The sequence below is a fragment of the Leptinotarsa decemlineata genome, unplaced genomic scaffold (assembly GCF_025532065.1).
Source record: "Leptinotarsa decemlineata unplaced genomic scaffold, Ldec_3_MD MMD2_P_RNA_scaffold_9, whole genome shotgun sequence".
Classification (NCBI taxonomy): Eukaryota; Metazoa; Arthropoda; class Insecta; order Coleoptera; family Chrysomelidae; genus Leptinotarsa; species Leptinotarsa decemlineata.
Genome location: NW_027412536.1, coordinates 6893695 through 6916021, shown reverse-complemented (window position 1 = coordinate 6916021; position 22327 = coordinate 6893695). Strand labels below are relative to the sequence as shown.

Here is a 22327-nt window from a genome sequence, read left to right as displayed (position 1 = left end):
ACATGAAAGATACTTTTCAGCACTTTATTATTCAGAATATCTAAATTACACTTGCTGACTAAACTATTTACTAAAATTTTTAGCTCATTCAAGGTTAAAGGCTTAAAAACTACCAGAGTGCATTCACTTATTGGAAGGTTATGGTTTGACCAAAGGTGGGCTAAGGGAATACTATTTTTAATTGATACCTACTATACTATCAATGAAAAAAGAATTGAACATTTCAACCTTATCGTAATCTAAATTAGCTGTTGTTGTTTCAAAAATGATTTGGGTAGGTATAGGTGCATTATTGGGTTTGATAAGAGTTTTGAGTGTTTTCCACATTTTTCTCGGATTCCTTGAACAATTATCTATTTCTGTTTTATAATAACTTAATTTTTTTAAATTGAATTACATGAAAGAAAAATTGTTTCGAAACAAATATGAACACTGAATTATACAAAAAACACTTGTCTCTGCTCAGTTTGTATTCCAAACTTTCGCTACCTATGGAATTAAATCAGATATCATTCACAGGATTTCTACACAAAAATTAGTCACTCCAAAAAATATAACCCTTTCAATGTAAACTCATTCATGCTTTCATCAGATTCGTTTGCTACTACTACTAGGCACATTCAAAAAGAAATGTCGGTATTAGGAAATAATTTCACTATGTATTAACATTCCCCGATGAGGGTCCAATATGATTTGATGAGTATTTAATCATTTATTTCTTCTTGCTATGAAATCTCGAAAATTAAGGGTGCTGCCACTAGATAAAAAATGTTGCAAGGAAGCCCATGGTCAAACGGCAGTTCGACCATGGCTTCGACATCGACTGCCGACGAGTTTCGTCCTCTATCTTTCACTATAAGGCAAACAAATCGTAAACTAGATCCCAAACACAACACATTTATAATCCAGCATTAGACAGGGCTGTTTCGACCCACCATAGCACTCGTCAGTGGTGCTAGGCTGAACCACAATTGCATTGCTGGAATCAACTGTCCTCAGAGAACAAGCCTTAGTCTCCTTATGAAGAAGCTATTTATTGGATCGTCTTTCAATAATTTTTGTTTTGTGGCAGCACCCTTACTTTTCAAGTTTTTATAGTACAGGAAAAGAAATAATTCTGCAAGCCCGACAGGGCTCCCAAAAGAATTGATTAGTGTTTTGTTCTTCATTTTCTATGAGCTCCCACGTAAAATTTTTCAAATTCTGGCAGCGCCTTTATTTTTCGGGTTTTCACAGTACAAGGAAATGAACATTTTTTTCTACCATCCCTTCGTAAGTCCAAAAGGATTTGATGAGTACTTCGTTCATCAATTTACATGGGCTCCCTCCATGACGTTTTTCTTCTTGTGGCAGTGCCTTATTATTCGAATTTTCATATAAGGAGGTAATAAATATTTTTTTGCCTTCCCGACGAAGTTCTGAAACGATTTGATGAAAGTTTAGTTCACTATTCCCCATTGTCTTTCCTTCACTTATTTTTGTTTCATGGCAGTGTCCTTGTTCGAGTTTTTAAAGTACGAGAAAATAACATTTTTCAACATCCCAGCAGGAATCTAACACAATCTGATGAGAGTTGTCGTTCGATATTTCGAATTATTTTTCTCGTAACATTATTAATTATATAGCAGCGCCATTGCCTTTTCTTCACATATATTTACACAAACATTGAAAACATATTTACAGTACTAGAAATCCTGTAACAAACATCTAGTAGTTACCGAGACAATAGCCAAAATCTGTTTTTATCTTTTCTGTCTTTTATTTATAATATTTCATTGAGAAAACGACTATAATAGCTTTTTGTTATTATCTTTCACTACTTCAAACTGATAAGAATGATGCATCTATTCACATCATTATTTAATACAAAACTTGCTTGACTAAGTAATTTTAGAGGTTCATAAGACTTGATGATTATTTCATTCAGTTTTTTAATCATTGCTTTTTGGATCAATATTTGCTGTATTTAAGCAATTAATTCATTATTATCATGTGTAAAATTGTAATAATCTTGAAATTTTCTTGCTTTGGTTAATGAAATGAACATTTGTCTTTTTGCATTAATGCTTGGGTAAAGGTACTCTTCTTGCGTAATGGTACATCATGTGATGCGTTACTTAATCTATAAATCCAGCTTGAATATTAGGAGTTGAACAAATTAAATATTATGAAGACGAATTCGTTTTTTCAACTCAAAGGGATTTGAGTTGAATTTACCTTCAAAACAATTTAATGCTTGGTTCAACTGAAGGGTAGAAATATATCAAAATAAAATACAAAACCCACAGAAAAATCAAGTAAGGAATATCCCTTGCTGATGCTTTAGAAAATTTCCCCTAATCGATCTCCAGATGAATATTAGCAAAATTAAATTACATGAACGTTTTCTGAACAGTACTTACCGTTACTGAAAATTATTATAATCAAAAGGAATAGTTTTTACCTCTGAAAAACTGAAGAATAACGGTATAGATCCAGCCAAAAAAGAACCAACTAGCATGACTAAAACTAATGCTATTAGCATAGAAGTTTCTTCCATATTTTTTCTGACGTGGAATTATCAACTACCTATGTTTTATTGATACTATCGTTTCGTCACTTATGCATAGTTTTAACAAACGTATTACAAAAATGCATACGTACTAAAATTTATTAGAAAAACATAAAAAATTTACTAACAAACTTTTACAAATAAAAATAAAACATTTGAGTACGTCACAGAATCATTGATACATGTGACATGTGTCACATGAAATAGCGTTTTCCATTGGTAATTCTGGTATAGTCGTAGCAATTGGTATTGTGCCGGCGTACTCAAAGGCCAAAAAACCAATACAGAGAAATAAAGCCGCTGTAAAGTAGTCCTCGTGATCTGAAGAATTGACGGCTCGTATTGAATGATTTTTATTAACCGAGTTTAATGATTGGCTGAAGAGTCATAATATTAAATTTGAAGTCATGATACGGTGACGAATAGACCTGCCATTTTGTGTTGTGGACAAGTTTGCGAGCTATCAGAAATTTATCTGTTTTAAAAATGATATGTTTCTCCGGAAACCAGCTGTCGCACCCCTACGAACGACATCCCTCAGAAGTCAAATTTTGTGCTCTGAAATAACGTACTAGTATTCTCCCAATAGACATCAAAATCTAAACTCTAGTAACTTCCAATCACAAGACATTCAAGAAAGGTAACTCCTCGTTGTTTTCAATTTCATATGTAAACTTTATGTTCGGAGATTTGTTGTTAAGAGTTGAAACAAAGTCCTCTAACTCAGATTTCCTTACTTACTCTTTTGCTTCAAATTCGAATTTGCTCATGAATATATAAGCTATGAAGTTGGTTTTCCATTGCCGTACGTTCGTATTGTATGTAGAAACAGGTTTTGAACAGGAATCAATTATGTTCCTCTTAGATTTTTTCGGTAGTTGTATATATTCTTTGATTATTTCTTCACTGAGAAATGGTCTTCAGAATAACCCTCAAAATATATTGAAATCTCTCCATCCCTCAATTCCACAACCTTGATTTTATTTATGAATTCATGTGAATTAACAATTAACAGACCTCAAAATCAATTGTGAGATTGAAAAAGTTTCAAATCAACTTGTCAGTTATGTGAATCATTGGTAGATCGTATATCTTAGGAAATTTAGGATTAGAAACCTGTAGACTCCTATTCAAAGTATGTGCGATCAAATTTTGAAACTTCTCGAGTGTGTGTTTTTCACTTCTGAAATCATCTTAGGGAATTGGTTCCTTGGTAATCCATCATAGGGACCAATCTCAATTGAATTATCAATTGTCTCATAGCCGACGAGGTTATGATATTAGACAAATTAGATTACTATAACTAATAGTAATCTGATTTGTTCAGTATCATAACCTCGTTACTATTAACATTACAAGTTTATGATAGGGACAATATAACATACAAATCGAAAAAAACATACTAAGAATAATACAACGAATAAAAATTAAAAAAATAAATAAAAATATGTGAAACTACAAATCTGTCAATGTATTTCAAAATATATTCTTTTATTTGTGTTTTGAATTTCATATAATTCAATTCTTTTATAGTGCTAGGTTTTTATTGTATAAATTAACTCCATCATGAAAATTACATTTTTGACCAAATTTACTTTTGTGTGGTTGTGAAACTTTATTTTGTATTTGTCGTGATCCGTGATCATTTGTTTTATCGTGTATTATGGGATTTGGCGAATAGGTTATTTAGGTATTGTAAATATGACTTGGGGAAACAGCGTTCTGCGTTGATTTCATGCGCAAGGATTTAAGATCAAAGTCGCCATATTGGTAACTGTCTAATCGAAAATTTAAGTAAGTAAATATAGGATTATCCACGTATTACTTTCATCTTTTCAATAATTAATATTCTCATCGAGTTCTCCATCGATTTTCGTGTAAGTAGATTTGAAATATGTCAATTATTTTTACTTGTACTATTCAAAACACTTCAGATTTCTCAAGTTGTTGCATAAAATCTGTACAGAGTATTTAGATTGCTATTTTTTTTTTTTGTTCAGAAAAGAACAGGTAGTTTCAAAGGTATTTGCTCGAATTTATTTTGTAATAATGGTAAAATGATTACGATGTTGTAATGTTATTGAAAATCGATGTGTAATTCTTCATGAAAATTTTGTTACATGGCAAGTACATTGACAGATGTTCTGATTCTTTTGACATTCACTTTAATGTTGCGAACGATCAAAAACAGTTACCTACTTGCAGTAGTACCAGTTCTTGTACGCCCATTATAATGCAAACTTTAAATCCTCTTAAAAGATTTTTTTATTTTGTAATAATTTACCTCAACTTCATGTGAACGAGGTAACAAAGGGATTCCAAGAATTACACATCCTAATTAGTGGATAATTACCTACAGTGTTCTAATTAATATTATTTTAACTATTCAAGAATCTACAGAGCTTTTCGAAACAGAAAGGAGAACATTGCTGATATCAAGATGTCAGTTTTAAATCAAAGTGGAGAGGAGCAGGTGGAATGTCCCCTTTGCATGGAACCACTGGAAGTTGATGATCTAAATTTCTTCCCATGTACCTGTGGTTATCAGGTGAGTCATTCAAATCAATTTCCAAATACTGAAATTGGATTCAGTTGAATAGAGCGTTATTTCTAAAATAGTTGTCAGGTGTTTGAGCGAACCTACAAGTTAAGGGTTATTTGTAATTAAGTAATTTTTTACAATCATAGATTTTTGAATGTAATTTACCATTTCTATGGTAATTTAATTTACATATTAATAGCTAGTATTCACTAAATACTTCAAATTTCACTTAAAAAGTAAAAATTTTGTGTATGAATATGTTTTTTCTGGGATGATACTACATTTTATTCATTTATTCAACGGGTGACCCCGTTGTAGACGTTGTAAGACTGTCGCTTGTAACATATGGATATTCCTTTCTTTTGACTTGTATCAAAAGAAATTAGGCGAGATTTTCATAGTGAATAGGGGGTTATATTTTTAGGAGTGATTAATTTTTGGAAGAGATTGTTATCCAAAACGTTAACCACTTAATAAAGCTAAGTATCAATATTTAATTTTTCAATTCATTTTTTTTTCAATTTGTAGGCAAAATTTATGAATACGACAAGTTACTGACTAATTAGACTTTCCAGTAGTTTATATTAAGTACTAACTTTTTGGGGTAGAACTTTTCAGATTGTGGAAGGTTATAAACCCAAAAAAACAGTATAAAATATTGAGTCCATCACAAAAAAAATGTCGTTTATAGAATAATTGACATTGTATTTTTTTTTCCTTTTAAGAGTCATACAATTTTTGTTCTCACATAGTCAATACATTTTTTTATATTCATTTTTAATATTTATGAGTGAACCAAAAATGGGTTTAGTTATTGAAATATAAAATAAATATCGTTTATTTGCCAATTCTGAATGTTTCTCTTTGAAGCTGCTAATACTCGTGAATGACTGATCCGATTTTGATAACCGAACTGATAATGGGCTTGTTTCATGATTTTTGGTTTCGACTCCTGTTCCGTTAAGTCGGAACTTCCGATTATTATTACACCTTCGGTTCTGACTTCGGCTCCGACACTTTTAAATCGAAGGTTTTAATCGGAGGTCTAAGCATAATATAGCAGCGACGGCGCTTGTTCATTTGTTACGCTCACGACACGTTTATAGGTTATTGATATTTATTTTCATTTTTGCGGGTTATTATCAGTGAAAGTGATTAGGCTCGATTAGTATAATATACCCCTAACTCGATCAGTCTATAAGCAAACCAGTATCATTTTCCATAGCATAGCCCTTTGAAAGACCTATTCAAAGTCTTCATTTCCATTCAGAAAAATAACTGCGACCTCTCGGCGATGAATGATGTATACTATTGTTTTCTCATTGAAATGTTCTGAAAATGATGTCTTCTTATGTAAACCTTGAACAACATCAAAATGTATTCCATTTCTAAAATTGAAAGGAGATGGAACTTTTTACGACCGCACTGTATGACATATTTTCAGAAATCAAACTGTTCGTTAAGTGAAATTTTTTAATTTAATATGCTTTTGATTAATAACTTATTTTATATGATTGAAGTTTTGATGGTCAAATTCATTAATTCAATCTTATTGTTTCTCTAATTCGTTTATAGCAGTTTATGGAGGGACAGTCTCCTTTTGAAGACTCATACAATAAATTTTCGAATAATTCTAAGAAGTTCAGTGCAATGTGTTTAAATTATTTCTGGAAATTTCTTTTTGCTCACAAATTTTTTGTGACCTCAAAAAAATTTAAGAAATAGTTCTCTTAGGGACATTACTACTTATGTTCAACCAGAGGTTGTTTGAAAATGTCAGGCATTTAGCACATCATTATTTAATATTTTGATATAAAGAAACCTTCAACAAATGAAATCGCATAATTCAGTATTTTTATCAAATTTTAATTTTCACTGTAATGCTTTTTGTGGATATACAAATGTACATTAGAAAGATATTCAAAATAAATGACTTCCTAGAAATATTTTTAACTATATGTACAAGAGAATTATTGAGAGAAGATTTGACTTAGATGATTTTCTACAGTGTCTATCTTGAACTTCAAAAACATAAAGCAGTTTTTTGGACTAAATCATATATTACTGGAAACAAAAATTAACATGACTCACTTCATTCCCGATCCTTGAGTTTTTTTTGTTTGAAGTCCTATTCCATTTTGTTTATTGTGTATAGTTTTCAAAGATGATAACTAAATGATTGCCCACTGAAATAACAAATAATTCTAGTTAAAGGGAAACACATTTTAGAAATTCATTTTTCGAATTCTAAAAGTTGTTTGGACTTGTCAGAATCTTCATAAATACTTCTGAAATACCCAGTAACGTTGATGAACGAGAACACTTGGACTAATTTATAACAGTATCTAGGCAGAGAATACCGAAAATAACTAAACACAAAGTAGGAAGCAGTGAGGGTGATGAACAATTTGGAGGAAACCCTAAAGCAAATAAAAAAATCTGGTTATTTGGGTCAAGAGTGCCTGGCGAAGTTAGAGAAGAAAACATAACAACTTATATAAAGAAACACACCAATTCCACGAACATCTATGTCAAAAACTCAACACATTGCCCGTTAGGATCAATAACCAAGCTTTTATGATTGGTATAGACCCCAACTTACAACAAGTTTATGAACCAAGCTTTTGGCCGGAAAACATACACTTCAGCCGTTTTGACTTTAGAAAGGGTCAACGCTTCTTGGACAGCCAACAAACATCTAAGCCACATCAAACGAGCCCAAATTTTCGAAACCACGCCTCATTTCTGACTCCAACACCTTAAAACATAATTTTCAATTAATGCATATAAATATTCAAAGTCTATCAAACAAAATAAACCTTCTTGAATTATTTTGTAATTCTAATAAACCAACTTTTATTTGTATAACTGAACACTGGTTATGTCATGAAAAATTAAAAAAAACACTAGGATAGCGGGTTATGAACTAGTCTCCAGCTTCAGCAGGTCTCAGCTTGAACATGGCGGTACAACAATATTTGTCCAGTCTCAGTTTCTCAAAAATTGTAAAAACCTATCGTATTTGGTGGATGTATCTATAGAACTTAATTTCGAGTGTTCTGCCATAGAAGTGAACAAAGAATTGTGCATTGTCACAATCTATCGAAGCTCATCCAATGATGCAGATCCGCAGTCATTCCTTGATAACCTAAATCACATCTTAAACAATATATAATAAGTATGCAAACTCTGTAATCTGTGGGGATTTCAATATAGATTTTATGGGAAATAGCTACTATAAAAAACAACTTTTTGATCTATTTGAAATGTTCAACATGAATTTACTCTATAACGAACCAACACGTATAGCTAGATATGGAAAATACTTGACCGTCAGTGGGCTTGATTATGTAATAAGTAACATAGAAAACTCATCCTGTAAAATCTTTGACTTAGGAATATCCGACCACTCTGTCCAGACCATGAGTTGGTCCATAACAAACCAAAATAAATTGAAACTATGTACGGATGTACCAATAACACCCTCACAATATGACTGGCAATATGCTAGTACAGTAATTGATGAGGACAAAATAAGATGGGCTATATCGGGCTTTTCCCCTTCAAGTCACCAGGACCTGACGGTATAAGACCAGCCCTACTTCAGTGGGGACTGGACACTCTTATGCCGCACCTGATTGGAATATTCAAAGCCTCTCTAGCTCTGAGGTATATTCCCAGTAAGTTGAGATAAGAAAAAGTAGTATTTATACCCAAACCAGGTAGGATGGACTACACCCTACCAAAAGCATTCCGACCAATTAGTCTCACATCGTTTTTCTTAAAAACCATGGAGAGGCTATGTGAGCGGTACATAAGAGATGAAGTACTTGTTCACAACCCACTTCATCCAAATCAGCATGCATATACTCCGGGAAGGTCTACTGATTCGGCCCTTCACCATGTTGTTGGCAGAATCGAGAGATCAATGGACAACAAAGAATCCACCCTGGGTATACTCATAGATATCGAGGGAGCGTTTGATAAAACAACCTTTCCAACAATTACCCAGCAACTACACTCCAGAATTGTACCCCTGGTAGTAGGAGAATGGATACTGCAGATGCTCTCTAGTAGAGCAATAAGTATTAATGTAGAAGACATCACAGTGAAAGAACTGGTCATGAGGGGATGTCCACAGTGAGGGGTCTTGTCACCCCTTCTCCGGAACATAGTTCTGGATACCCTAATTAATCACCTTAAGAAAAATGGATTCTACACAATTGCAAATTTGTAAACACACTGTGCGATAGAGCGCAGGATGGGCTCAAATTAATAGAAACATGGTGTAAGGAACACTCACTGTCGATCAATCCCAAGAAGACTGAGATGGTCCTTTTCACCAGGAAAAGAAGTTTAACGGGCTTAAAACCTCCCGAAATCTTCAAAAGCAAACTAAACTTCTCTGAAGAGGTGAAATACCTTGGTACTATTCTCAACAAGAAGCTAACATGGAACTCTCATCTACAGAGTAGAGCAAAAAGAGCATACGTGGCTTATGAGCAATGTCGGAGGACAGTGGGACGCACATGGGGTCTTTCATCCCGTGTGGTCGCCTGGATCTACACTGCAATAATAAGACCTATGTTAACGTATGGAGCCATTGCATGGGGACCGAAAGTTCTACAAGCAACGGCCATCCAAAAATTATATCAAATACAGCGACTGGCTTGTTTAAACATCACAGGAGCCATGAGAACAACACCAACCGCAGCAATGGAATTAATCACGGGTCTGACCCCTCTGGATCTGTACGTTAAGGAGGTTGCGTTAATGGCCATGGTACGATTGCGCACGGCTGGTGTAAACCTCGAAGTAGGAATGGGTCAATTGAGGCTGGGCCTATGGCGGGAAGCGCTTACTGCGCAACCTCTGCTGCAGGCAACAAGTGATGCAATTGAACCCAGGTTTGTGTTTAATAAACCCTACAAAATACAAATTAAGCAGAACACAGAGTCAGATGCTACAAATGCAATACGGATTTATACAGACGGCTCAAAAACCAAAGAAGGCTCAGGATGTGGAGTGTACTCCAGATCACTAAGGATTAAATGGGGAATGGGAAGAAATACCAGCGTGGTCCAAACAGAACTGGCTGGTATCTCAATCGCCACAAAAAAAATAACCAAGAAAAGAGTTTCTGGCAAAAACAACAATCTGCACTGATAGCAGACAAGCACTATTAACCTTGAACAGACAGCGTGTTACCTCAGGGCTAGTACTAGAGTGCCACCAAGATTTAGCCAAAGCCTCGGTAGATAATAACATTATCCTGAGGTGGGTTAAAGGGCACGACAGGAGTAAAGGTAATCGCATTGCCGACTCTTTAGCCAAGGAAGCGGCTGGACTAAGAATTTTAGGACCCAGTGGCACCCACGGCCTGATGACTTCGACAATTGGGGAACTAGTCAAATGTTACACCCATGCTCAATCCTTAAAGAGATGGGATGGAATCAAAGGATGTAATCTTGCCAGGATCACCTTGGGCGACCCTTGGAAGCTGGCGCCGAAGAAATATCTGGCGATGACCAGGAAAAACTACGCCTTACAATAGGATTTCTGACTGGCCACTGTCAGCTAAGGATACACCTACATAATATGGGGCTAGTGGACACACCTCTATGCAAGATGTGTGAACAGGAAGATGAGAGTGTCAGACATGTCCTGTGCGAGTGCCCGGAGTTATCGTCAATAAGAGAGTGTGTGTTCGGCGAGTCTTGGCCTACACCTGCCGATATAAAGGAGATGTCTCCCAGCGACCTGTCCACCTTCCTGGAAACCTAGGAGGACAACTCCTCGGGAGGATGTACAATGGGTCACATGTGGCCTAAGTGCGTGGGCTTACACTCACCCTCCTTACTCTACAGATACAGATACTCATCCTGTGAAATCTTTGACTTAGGAATATCCGACCACTCTGTCCAGATCATGAGTTGGTCCATAACAAACCAAAATACATTGAAACAAAACAGTAAAACAAACATTTTAACACGAAAATTCTGCTTAAACTCAATGCATGAATTCAAAATTTTATATACAAAAAATAAAACAAAGATATTGCAAGATAGTAATGTTGAAATCGTATTAGATAACTTTTTATCTCACTTTAAATCTCACTTTAACTGGTGTTTTGAGATAGCTTTCCCAATGCAAGAAATTAATTTAGGAAAAAATACATCAATAGGAAAAATTCCATTTTCTAGAGAATTGCATAGAGAACTTGAAAACTTGAAAGATATGAATTGGCTGAGGAAAAGAGCCAGTGACTGCTGTTTGAATGAAAAGTATAAGCAAATAAAAAGGGAACTCATAAAAATATCTTCTGAAAAAAAAATATATCACTTTAACTCCAACCTAATAAACAATTCTAATAACAAATCAAAGACCTTGTGGAATCTGGTAAAAATAAAAAAGGTACCAATAAGAACGAAAAGGAAAACCTAATTTTAACTCATAATGGGAAAAAAAAATTCCGACAAACAGGATGTTGTAAATCTGTTTGGAGATTATTTTTCAACCTCAGTGAAAAGAAAAATGAACTCTCTCAACTTGCCTCAAAATAATTGTACCAAAAATGAGATAAGCTCTCCACAAAGCATGTTCTTCAAACGTATTAGCGATTGTGATATCAAGCACATTATCCTGGGTCTAAAAAAGAAATACTCTGCAGGGATCGATGAGATTCCAGCTTTACTACTGAAAGACTGTGTCGAAGAAATCGCAAGTGAATTGGCCACTCTTGTGAACCTATCAGTTACACAAGGTTGCCTTCCAAAGAAATTAAAAATCACAAAAACTATCCCAGTGTTTAAAAAAGGTGACACGCATTGTATAGAAAACTATAGAATGATATGTATACTCAACTGCTTTTCAAAAGTTATAGAAACAGCTGTGTACAATCAATTGATAAATTACCTATAGCATAGAAAAATATTAACCCCTTGTCAGCACGGTTTCCGACCCAACTACTCCATTGAGACCGCATCAACAGATATGATTCAGTATATCTATGAAAATAATGATAAAAATAAATATGTAGTAGGACTTTTCTTTGACCTCACTCGCTCCTTTGACACCATTAATCCATACTTCTTGAAGATAAAATTAGAAGTAATGGGCATTCGAGATCCCATACAATCTTTCATTTTATTATACATGACCGGCAGGACCCTAAAAGTTGAGGTCAATAAAGAACTTTCCGAGGAAAAAAATATTTCCCTTGGGACTCCTCAAGGTGGAGTATTGGGTTCTTTGCTGTTTTTATTGTATATCAATGACCCACCTCTCCACATTAACAAAGGACAGGTCTTCATTTATGCAGATGATTCAACAATTATATTAACTGCTAACGATACATTTGACTTGATGAATGATGTACATCTAGTAGTGAAGAACTTCACTCAATGGTGTGAGAGAAATCACCTCATTAATAATATGGAAAAAATGGTCCTTATGGAATTCAGTAGTCCTCAAAAACACTTCAACAGCGTGAAGTTCAACTTAGGCCATTCTGATATCTTAGCATCAGAAAGCACAAAATCCCTTGGCATAGAGCTGGATTACAAATTAACCTTCAACAACCAAATTGATAACTTATGTAAAACACTTAATTGTATTATGCTTTTACTAGTCTCAAATCGAACTTTCATAGAAACCACTTGATTAACATGTATTACGCTCTTGTCTACACGGCAATCAGCTGTAATATCATTACATGGGGTAGGTCAACTGAAGTATCACGAGTGTTCATTTTACAAAAACGATTTATAAGACTCATTTTTAGCAAGGATTATAATGAATCTTGTAGAAATACTTTCAAACAGGAAAATATTCTAACTTTCCCGTTTGTTTACTTATATAAGTTATTAATTTATACATATAATAATAAAGGTAAATTTACAAAAAATAGCGATCTTCACGAGCACGATACTAGATATAAAAACAACATACACCTAAATCAATTTAACAAAATATGATACACAAAATCTCCCCTGTATGCTGAAGGCTACTTTTATAACCTGCTTCCTGAATGCATAAAATTAGCAAAAAATTTAAAAACTTTCAAATCCGACCTAAAGAAGTTTTTGCTCCATCACTCCTTTTATTCACTAACTGAATACATTGAGTTGAATATTAGAACTACATCCAATGACCAATAGACAAATTTTCCACACTTTTAATTTGTTTTATATGTACATTTTATTTTATATTTTCAACAAGTTTTGTAAATAGTTGGCATCCAAGTTTCGACTTATATTTGTATGTGTATGCTAAATCAATTTTTTAATGTTTTATGTGTAAATACCTGACTATTCAAACTATTATATTTATCTTATTTTTGTGACTACCATTGGACTTATCTCATGTCATGTAAATGATTTATGGAGATTAATAAAATTATCTATCTATCTATCTATCATACTCGAATAGTATTCCCCATTCATGAAAGAATTATGATTCGTTCATTTCATTTTTGTTTCTACTAAGCTATGGCTTTTGAAAAACTCTCGTGCCAAAAAAGTGTAATTTGAGCATTTTTGATTAAGCCATTTGAACTCAAAACACACCATTGTAAATAATTGGTCTAAACTCTTCCACTTTAATTTTTCAATAAAAAAAAACAATCAGAAAAGTCAATAATTTAGGTCTGACAGGAAATAAGTAAGTTCCCATTGTAAATAAATTTTTTATTGCTTTTGTAATGAATAATCAATCATAGAATCATAAATAAGCAGTTTTTTAAAGTGCCGCCTCCGTCAGAAGATGTTTTTCAATCTTTCGTTCACTTTCGTTCAGCTGATCTTTTTAATTTTTTACAAATTCTTTCAGGGATTTCAAATCAATTTATATCATAGGTATTAGATAATGGAAGTCCGAACTGATGAAATGCAGCAGTAGTGTAGACTCCCCATCTCATCATCAGGTTCAACAGTATGTGAAAACTCTGGCTTGAATAGTTTCAATTTGTGTTTTTCAAACAACGATATTTTTTTCCTGCAAATTCAATTCGTTCAACTTATTTATTTTACTACATACTATATTATGGATTGTTGTGTTGTGTCATCTGTATTCCTATTTAGCCCACCTTATTTGTAATTAACAGAACCAATTTCCCTGTAACGTTTATTTACATGTATATGAAATAGCTGTACTATCAGGATTTCTCCTGTTGAATTCGTCAGCAGCTTTTCGATAACTTCTTACATTATCCTTTAATAATCATATTAATTGTTACACTCTTGAACATTCAAATGATGCATCCGAAGCAACTATCTCTCTTAACAATAATTTTAATTTTGAAAGCTTCAGCATATAAATCTTGGCCAATCACTAAAAAATCAGAAGGGTAACTTTTTATGACAATTTCAATTGAACAAAAGATTTCATAGCAATACAATTGTTATTTGATGCAAATATCTGCGAATGCTGAAAACTGTGATTGATTTGGGTAAGATAAATCTCCAGATTGAGCTTATTAGTCGTAAGCAAATTGAAAAAATTGAACCAAGTATAACGTGTGTATTGAAGACTATTTGAAACATCATTCAGTTCCATTTGAATATTCTCCTTTTGAAGCAATTTGTCATAACGTACCAAACTTATTAAAATTAAAAAATAATCTGTTGCTTGCAACTTTGTTCACGCGGAATTCAGTTTTTGGGTTTCCCCAGATCTACTAACAGCAAAATGTTGTTATTTATTTGATATAAAGGAAAATCCATTTACTATTACTGGATATACAGTGTGGTACCTTTAACTGGAATAAATTCAGTAGAATTGTAGCAGAATGTTTCTTGCAAAATTCCTGAGACAGGTCGATTTTGTTTTCAAGAGAGATACATTTCTACATTCTAATGAACCAAATTACATGCATCCCTTACATAGGGTAGCTACCCCCTAATTTTTTTTAAATAGCAATAAGGGTTGATTTGTATTAAATTTTAAAGACATATTATTCCTCTAAACAGAAGTGCTCGATTTTTAAAATTTCGTCGATTAGTTTCCGAGGTACTATCAATTTAATAATTGCATAAAAAATTAGCATTTTTCAAATTATCCTCATGTCTTATGAAAAATGCGCAGCTTTGAAGAAAATGTTTAAACAGGTCGATTTTGCCTTCAAGGGAGAAACATTTTAACAATGTAATAAATCAAATTACGTACACTCCTAGGGGGTAGCTACCCTATGTAAGGGATGCATGTAATTTGGTTCATTAGAATGTAGAAATGTATCTCTTTTGAAAACAAAATCGACCTGTCTCAGGAATTTTGCAAGAAACATTCTGCTACAATTCTACTGAATTTATTCCAGTTAAAGATACCACACTGTATAGTCAATCAAAGTTTCCTCAAGGCGAATTTCCACCAAACGGACTCGCTTGTGAGTCGTGTATTTTGTTCCTTTCTATCGTTTTCACTACACGAAAAGCAATTTTATTTCGAAGGACAGACCAAACACAAGCACAACAGGAAAATCCTTAAGGCACTCTAAGGGCGGTGCCTGTGCTAAACTAGCGATTCACGTTGGATTTGAATCACTGATGATTAAAATTTGAATAAACGTTACCAGAAGTTCCACATAAAAGCATTAAAATTGCTGCATTCTTTAACTGTCCGTTGCTTATTCTATAAAGGAAAATTGTAATGTTAACAAAAGAAGATATTGAAATCGACAAATATTAATTTTGTTGCGATTAGCAAAATATTTTTTTAGTTGATTTTCGTTTAAGTATTGTTATGTTAACACAAATACTTATGGCTTCCACAAGCAAAGTTTTTCTTCAAACTCTCCAGGTAAACTACTGTTAAATTCTGTTTTACAGATTCTGTAAAAATGAAATATATATATATATATATATATATATATATATATATATATATTGAGCAAAAAAAACTGAAATTACAATGAAATGAAATACAAGCAACAACCAAAAATAAAAAAAAGAACCACATTAACACGAGATAAAAGTGAAGTAACTTGGTTTGGAATCTTTTGATTTTTCATTTTATTTTCTTGTTAATAATTTTTTAATTTTCATCTCGTGTTAATAGTTCTTTTTTTTGGTTGTTACTTTTATTTTATTTTATTGTAATTTCAGTTTTTTTGCTTAATATAATTGTAATTTTTCAGATAACCTTATTAATTTTTACAGATTCTTTCAGGGATTTCAAATCAATGTATATGAAACATTATCAACCACCTTCAAATAAATCACATTTGTACCACATTCACCCAAATTTATGATTCGGTGAAAATTCAAACCTGGGTATTTTGAAATGGTAAATCTTAAAAAGTCCATACTATTGATATTACTGAAAGTGAGAATAATTGAATAGAACAGTGAAGTCGAACATATGTGCTATTGAATAAAGAAAACTCTCAAAAGATGAGATTAAAAATAAGTTACACCGGATTTCTGACATGTAATCCAATTTTTTTCACAAAACCAGCAGGTGTTTCAAATAATTAAATAAGACATACCAATCTCGGAAAACTTTTGTAACTACATTCAAAAGCTGAACGAAGCTGAAGTTGTTTCTTTTATTAGATCAACATTTTGTGGTGATGCACTTTTCAAAAAGTCAATGGTATCCTCGAAACCATTATTATGTTTCACTTCCTCGCTATCAGATTAAGTGAAAGTTTTGCTTTTCATCAAAAGAGACGAGTCGTCTTTTCGATTTCTCAGTCTTGGGCGTGTTATAAATTTTCTCTCAATATTTGGGTCATAAACTTTCTGAAATAAAAGTGAGTTTGCAAATTAGACCAGTTGATGAAAACTGATGACTTAAAAAAACTCACCAATCCTCTAGGTCACCCAGGAAGTTTTCATTCAGGAAAACTTTCCAAAATAGCTTTTATCCCTTCTTTCTGAGAAAATGGTGAAGGTGTTATATTATTTGAAAAAAGTGTGGGGATAGCTTCCAGAAATACTTTCAAGATTCCTCTTCAAATTGTCATTCAAACAATCATATAAAACTTCAAAATTTCTCTTCCTAATGTTGAGCTCAGGATGTAGTTTCCTAAAATCTTTGAAAAAAATATTTCAGAATACAAAATATGACCATTATCATATTTGAATTATATAGTTTCTATAGTAGAAGTTGTAAATATTTTTTTTTCGACCTTTCTTGGCTTTTCACCATACATAATTTGAAAAAAGTAAAAATTGTTACTGAGTGAATTCAAAGTATTTTTCACAAAGGAAAATTTACCATTTATTAGTGATACAATGTGTGCTTTTCTGACGAATCTTCTTTTTATTTAAATGGACATGTAAACAGGCACAACTACGGATACTGGAGTGAGGTAATTCCCCATTGGTATAGGAAAACCCATTTTATATATATTTCATTGTATATTGGAGATACATAAAAATAACCAAAATTATGAAACACTCTCTCATAACCATGAATATAACACCAGATCTGGCGACTTATTGAAAATACCCAAATTTCGTTTGACAACATCCAAAATGAATTCTTTAAACTTGAATTTATATAATAAAATTCCGTCAAAATTAAGAAGTCTTAATTTTAATCAGTTCAAAATCAGAATGAAACAATATTTGAAATCTAAATGTTTTTACAGTGTGCAAGAATATTTACGAAATGATTTTTAACATTATTATAGTTGTATATAACAATAATATATAAGAAGGGGAAGTTTGGTGTTAATCTTGGTATAAAATTCTTGTTGCAGATTTACGATATTGTTAGCCTTTTTTAAAATTGTATGTTTATGCTATATTTATTATTGATTTATATTTTATAGTTTTGTTTTTTTAATATTTAAAAATTTGTTCAGAATTTGTGAGAATTAGACTGTTATATGACCTGCTACAAACATTATGTAACAGTTAAATAAACGAATATATCTATCTATCTATCTATTTTATTGATGGTAACCTCAACGGACAAACGTATCTTGAACTTCTTGATACTAACTGTGGACCCCAGAATCACTCAGTTACTTGAAGACGATGATAGTCTATTTGAAGGTCAGCTCACCTTTCAACAAGATGGAGCTCCGCCACATTTTGTGGCACCTATACGTCAATTTTTAGATGACAATTTCACAGGGAGATGGATTGGAAGGCGAGGACCAATAGAATGGCCGGCTAGATCTCTTGATTTATCACCATTAGACTTCTTTTCATGGGCTCATTTGAAATCCAAAGTTTATATTACACAGCCAGATTCTTTTGATAATCTACGCGGGAGAATTTTCGTGGAGTGACGTGCAGTGACTTCGGAAATGTTGAGAAATGTGCGAAGACATTTCGAAAATCGCTTATACTTCTGTTTTCTATTTTTTTCACGAGTTTGCAGATTAGGGGGGTGACAAGTTTTAGCTTGGACACACTGTATGTACTCACAGTAAAAATATTTTCAAATGGATTTGGTAGTATTGAATACCATTCTTTCACACTTCTGTATTCAATTCTAATGTAGTGTGTTGTTAATGTTATATCCACAATTATTGACACGTTCAAATTGAAAATGTTAATATCTTCAATTTTCTATTATGTATTATGATCAGTGGTGTCCCAATTAAAAGTTACCAGAAATTATTCACCAAAATGAGAGCTGAATCACAACTTTTTTCACAAACATATGAGATAGATTCATATAAAACGAATAGCGAAGTAATGAGCATAACATAAAAATCACTTAAGTCAATAGAAACTACAACCTACAACTAAAGACCGACATGGCGACGTGACACGACATTTAAATTTCGCAATTTAGACCAGGTTCGATAATAAAAAAAAATCAGTGGTATGAAACCCATTAAAAAAGGAAGAGAATATACCAAAAATTAAAGGAAAAATAAAATACGGTCGATTTGAGAAAATGGAATGGGTGAGTTTTTAAGGGTAAAAATCGACTTATCTCGATTTCCAGCAAGTTCTATGGAAAAAAATTTAATGGCAAAGTTGTAGGAAATAAAAAGATCTACAACTTTCGTATTTACACTCTTTTCACATAACCTCAAAATTTATGTGAAAAATTCAAATAAACAATTTTGTTTTTTATTTTAATCTTTTACAATTTTTTTTCACGAACTTTTTCACCATTTTATGTACAAAACACACTATAATTTCTTTGTTTTGAAATATTTATTTTTTCACCTATTTATTTAAATTAACATTTTAATTATTCGTATAACGTAAGATTCCATGTTACATTGATGAACAAAAAAATTACAAATCCATAAAACATTAAGATTGCAAAAAATGCGAAAATAGTTGTTCAAAATATTAAAGATGAGATTTGACGGGAATTTCATCTAAAAAATGTGATCGCTACAATTTTTTTCAGTAAAAAAGCTAATTACATTTTTGTCATAGAAAATCTTATAATATATAAATATACCTGTGAATCATACTCTTGAATTTAGATACTTTTTACTGATTATGTTATCCATTCATTATATTTTTCAATACATTAGTTTTATCTTTTTGATGGCGTTCCTTTGTCGTTAGACTTGACAAATCTTTCCGATTCTGGCAGATCTTCGATATTATTTCTTGTCTGCATTGCTTCTTCATCTACATCTCGTAGCCTTTTGTTCCACATTAGAGCATTTTCAGAGCCATGACAATTTGAGCATAAATTTGTGCATTTAAAACCATGTTTACGTCAGCCACATTTTAAGCTGTTGTATCCACAATACTGGAGTTTTTTTTCAATACCAAACCATTATTTTAACACCTCGACACGTGTTTCGATCAACAAGTGATCATTTTCAAGAGGAAGATCAAACTGCTGTATCCAGTTTCACAGCTGCAGCAAATAGTTTTGAGCAATATTTCGAGAATTAATTCCTTTTCTGTAAATTTGGGCATAATGTTGCTTCCAGCATTGCTGTCGTATTGGCCAAATTTGACAAATTTTTGACGTCTAATAATGAATTTTTTTCTTTCCTTTTCCTGCAAATTCAGATGTTACGCAACCTTTAAAACAATGCAGAAATTCAACGATATTTTTGAAAATTTCGTATTTAACACCATTAGACGTAAATAGCTCAAAATTGCACATTATGATGAAAACAATTTTTGGATTAGAGTTTTTTCTTTTCTTTTTTGTTATTTCTGAGAACATTTACCGTAATAACGTGGATTTTTTTACACTATCAGAAAATAAAAATTTCAACGAACAAAAAGAGCATCGAATTTTTTAAAGAATTAGATATTTTGACACGTGAATTTTCGATTGAAAATTAGAGTGTTTTTTCGGTATCAATTCAAAGTAAGGTGGAAAAATAAATATTTCAAGTCCAAAAAATTACAGTGTGTTTGATACTAAAAAGGTGAGTTTTCACCATATTTTGTGAAAAAAAAATGTAAAAGATGAAAATATAAAAACAAAAATTTGGGTATTTGAATTTTTCACGTAAATTTTGAGGTTATGTGAAAAGATTGTAAATACAAAAGTTATACATCTTTTTATTACCTAGAAATTTGTCATTTAACTTTTTATTAACGTTAAGTTAGCCACAGATTTCTTGCCACATTTTCTGATGTAGGGAAACTTTAATGTGGGATAGAGGAACAAACACAGGCGGTGTTGTCAGTCAACATTTCTTATAGTAATTGGAACTATTCACAATATATGTGACCTATTCATATATTTCGAATGGCAACATTTTTTTGAGTTTTACAAAAATTAGTCAGTCAGTAACAAAAGTATGGCTGGGTAATTAGTACCACAAATAATGTTTCGTCAGAAAATTGAATTAAATGTTCAACTTAGAACATATCACAGTTTACATATACGTGGATTAATCAATTTGTTTCACCAAAATCAACAGAAAAATATTTTTGAAGGCACTAGTAGCAATCCATTTAAAATGTCAAAAATTCTTGAAAATGAAATTCTCAGAGAGGAGTCCATTAACACTAGACAAAAATATTTTTGTGGAGAGCATGTGGTTCTTAAAGTAGTCATATTCATTCATATGGGTAACTGCTTTCAGGATAGGAAAACATTTTTCTCACTATAAACTTTTCTCACTATAAACTTTTCTGATGGAGGTCCGCCGCCACCGATTAAAAAAAGTGTGAAAGAGCATCTGAGAACATTCATAAAACTGCCTTCAAATTCATTTGGATGGCCGTAGGAGACTTGGAAAAAAAACTTTTTCTCCTATTATGAAATTTCCATATAGAGGTTCGCTGCCACTGAACAAAAAATACCGTTGAAAAGAGGATCTTGAAACATTCATGAAACTGCTTTCAGATTCCTTTGGATGGCTATAGGAGACATGGAAAAAAATAAAAACTTTTCCTTCTACTATGAAATTTTCTATATAGAGGCTGCCACTGAACAAAAAATACCGTTGGAAAGAGCATTTGAGAGCATTTATAGAACTGCCTTCAGATTCCTTTGGATGGCCGTAGGAGACTTGGAAAAAAACTTTCATTCTACTATGAAATTTCCAGATAGAGGCCGCTGCCACTGAACAAAAAATTCTGTGACAAAGAGAATCTGATAACATTCATAAAACTACTTTCAGATCCCTAAAGATGGCCGCAGGAGACTTGGGAAAAAATAAAAACTTTTTATAAAATATAAGGGCGTTCCTTTTTAAAAAATATTAATTTAGGAAATATTTTGAAAACACGACTTTCAATTTTTTATTGTTTTCGGCATTGTTTCGGCATATATATATATATATATATATATATATATATATATATATATATATATATATATATATATATATATACAGGGTGTAACATAAGTACGTTAAAATATTCAAGTGACGTATTCCTGACACAATTTTAAGAAAAAAAGTCGATATGAACTTATGTCCGAAAATGCTTCGTTTCAGAGATACGGGGTGTTGAAATTGAATTTTTTTGTTCGCTTTTTGAAAATAACTCTTGCAAAAAACAAGTTGTTTGCACGAAATTCGGTACCCAGGGTTTTTTTGACGTGGGAAATCATAGTCCCGTATTAATTTTCATGTAACATTTAGAGGGCGCTGCGTACGCTGTCATTATTTATTTCAAATTGCCCTAACTTTTTTGACAGTAAACTTTTGGTACTTTTCATGAAAAAACCTAATTCCCACACCTTTTCCAAGTAAAAAAGGTACACCTCCTCAACAACGCTGGAGGTGATCGTTTTCGAGATATTTACAATTTTCTATATCGATGCATATTACTTGGCTCCTAGGGCGTTAAGTGAAGTTGCTGAGAACATTACAAAAACTAAGTATGTGG

The 22327-nt window shown here is 32.5% G+C and overlaps 2 protein-coding genes and 1 long non-coding RNA gene across 7 annotated transcripts in view; 1 reads left to right on the top strand and 2 right to left on the bottom strand.

Moving 5' to 3' along the window:
• The window catches only part of Zip102B (Zinc/iron regulated transporter-related protein 102B), a 50542-nt gene extending 47814 nt beyond the window's left edge, over positions 1–2728 (bottom strand). Inside the window, exon 1 of one of the 2 annotated variants that reach the window (XM_074170532.1) lies at positions 2444–2728. In XM_074170532.1, coding sequence (XP_074026633.1) covers positions 2444–2539 — 96 coding nt within the window. In that variant the 5' untranslated portion in view covers positions 2540–2728. The remainder of the gene's footprint in view (positions 1–2443) is intronic. The other variant, XM_023164222.2, reaches the window with a different exon arrangement.
• A 1488-nt stretch (positions 2729–4216) lies between these two features.
• Positions 4217–22327, top strand: part of Cnot4 (CCR4-NOT transcription complex subunit 4) — a 69258-nt gene continuing 51147 nt past the window's right edge. The window contains exons 1-2 of one of the 4 annotated variants that reach the window (XM_023164227.2): positions 4217–4345; positions 4943–5099. In XM_023164227.2, the coding sequence (XP_023019995.2) occupies positions 4992–5099 (108 nt within the window). In that variant the 5' untranslated portion in view covers positions 4217–4345; positions 4943–4991. Of the gene's footprint in view, positions 4429–4557; positions 4574–4942; positions 5100–22327 lie in introns of those variants that run through there. The other 3 variants (XM_023164229.2, XM_023164225.2, XM_023164228.2) reach the window with 3 other exon arrangements.
• LOC141480498 (uncharacterized) lies at positions 16575–17121 on the bottom strand. The gene is made up of 2 exons (XR_012464383.1): positions 16897–17121; positions 16575–16831 (listed from the first exon to the last, which is right to left on the bottom strand). It is a non-coding gene; the product is annotated as an uncharacterized lncRNA (long non-coding RNA).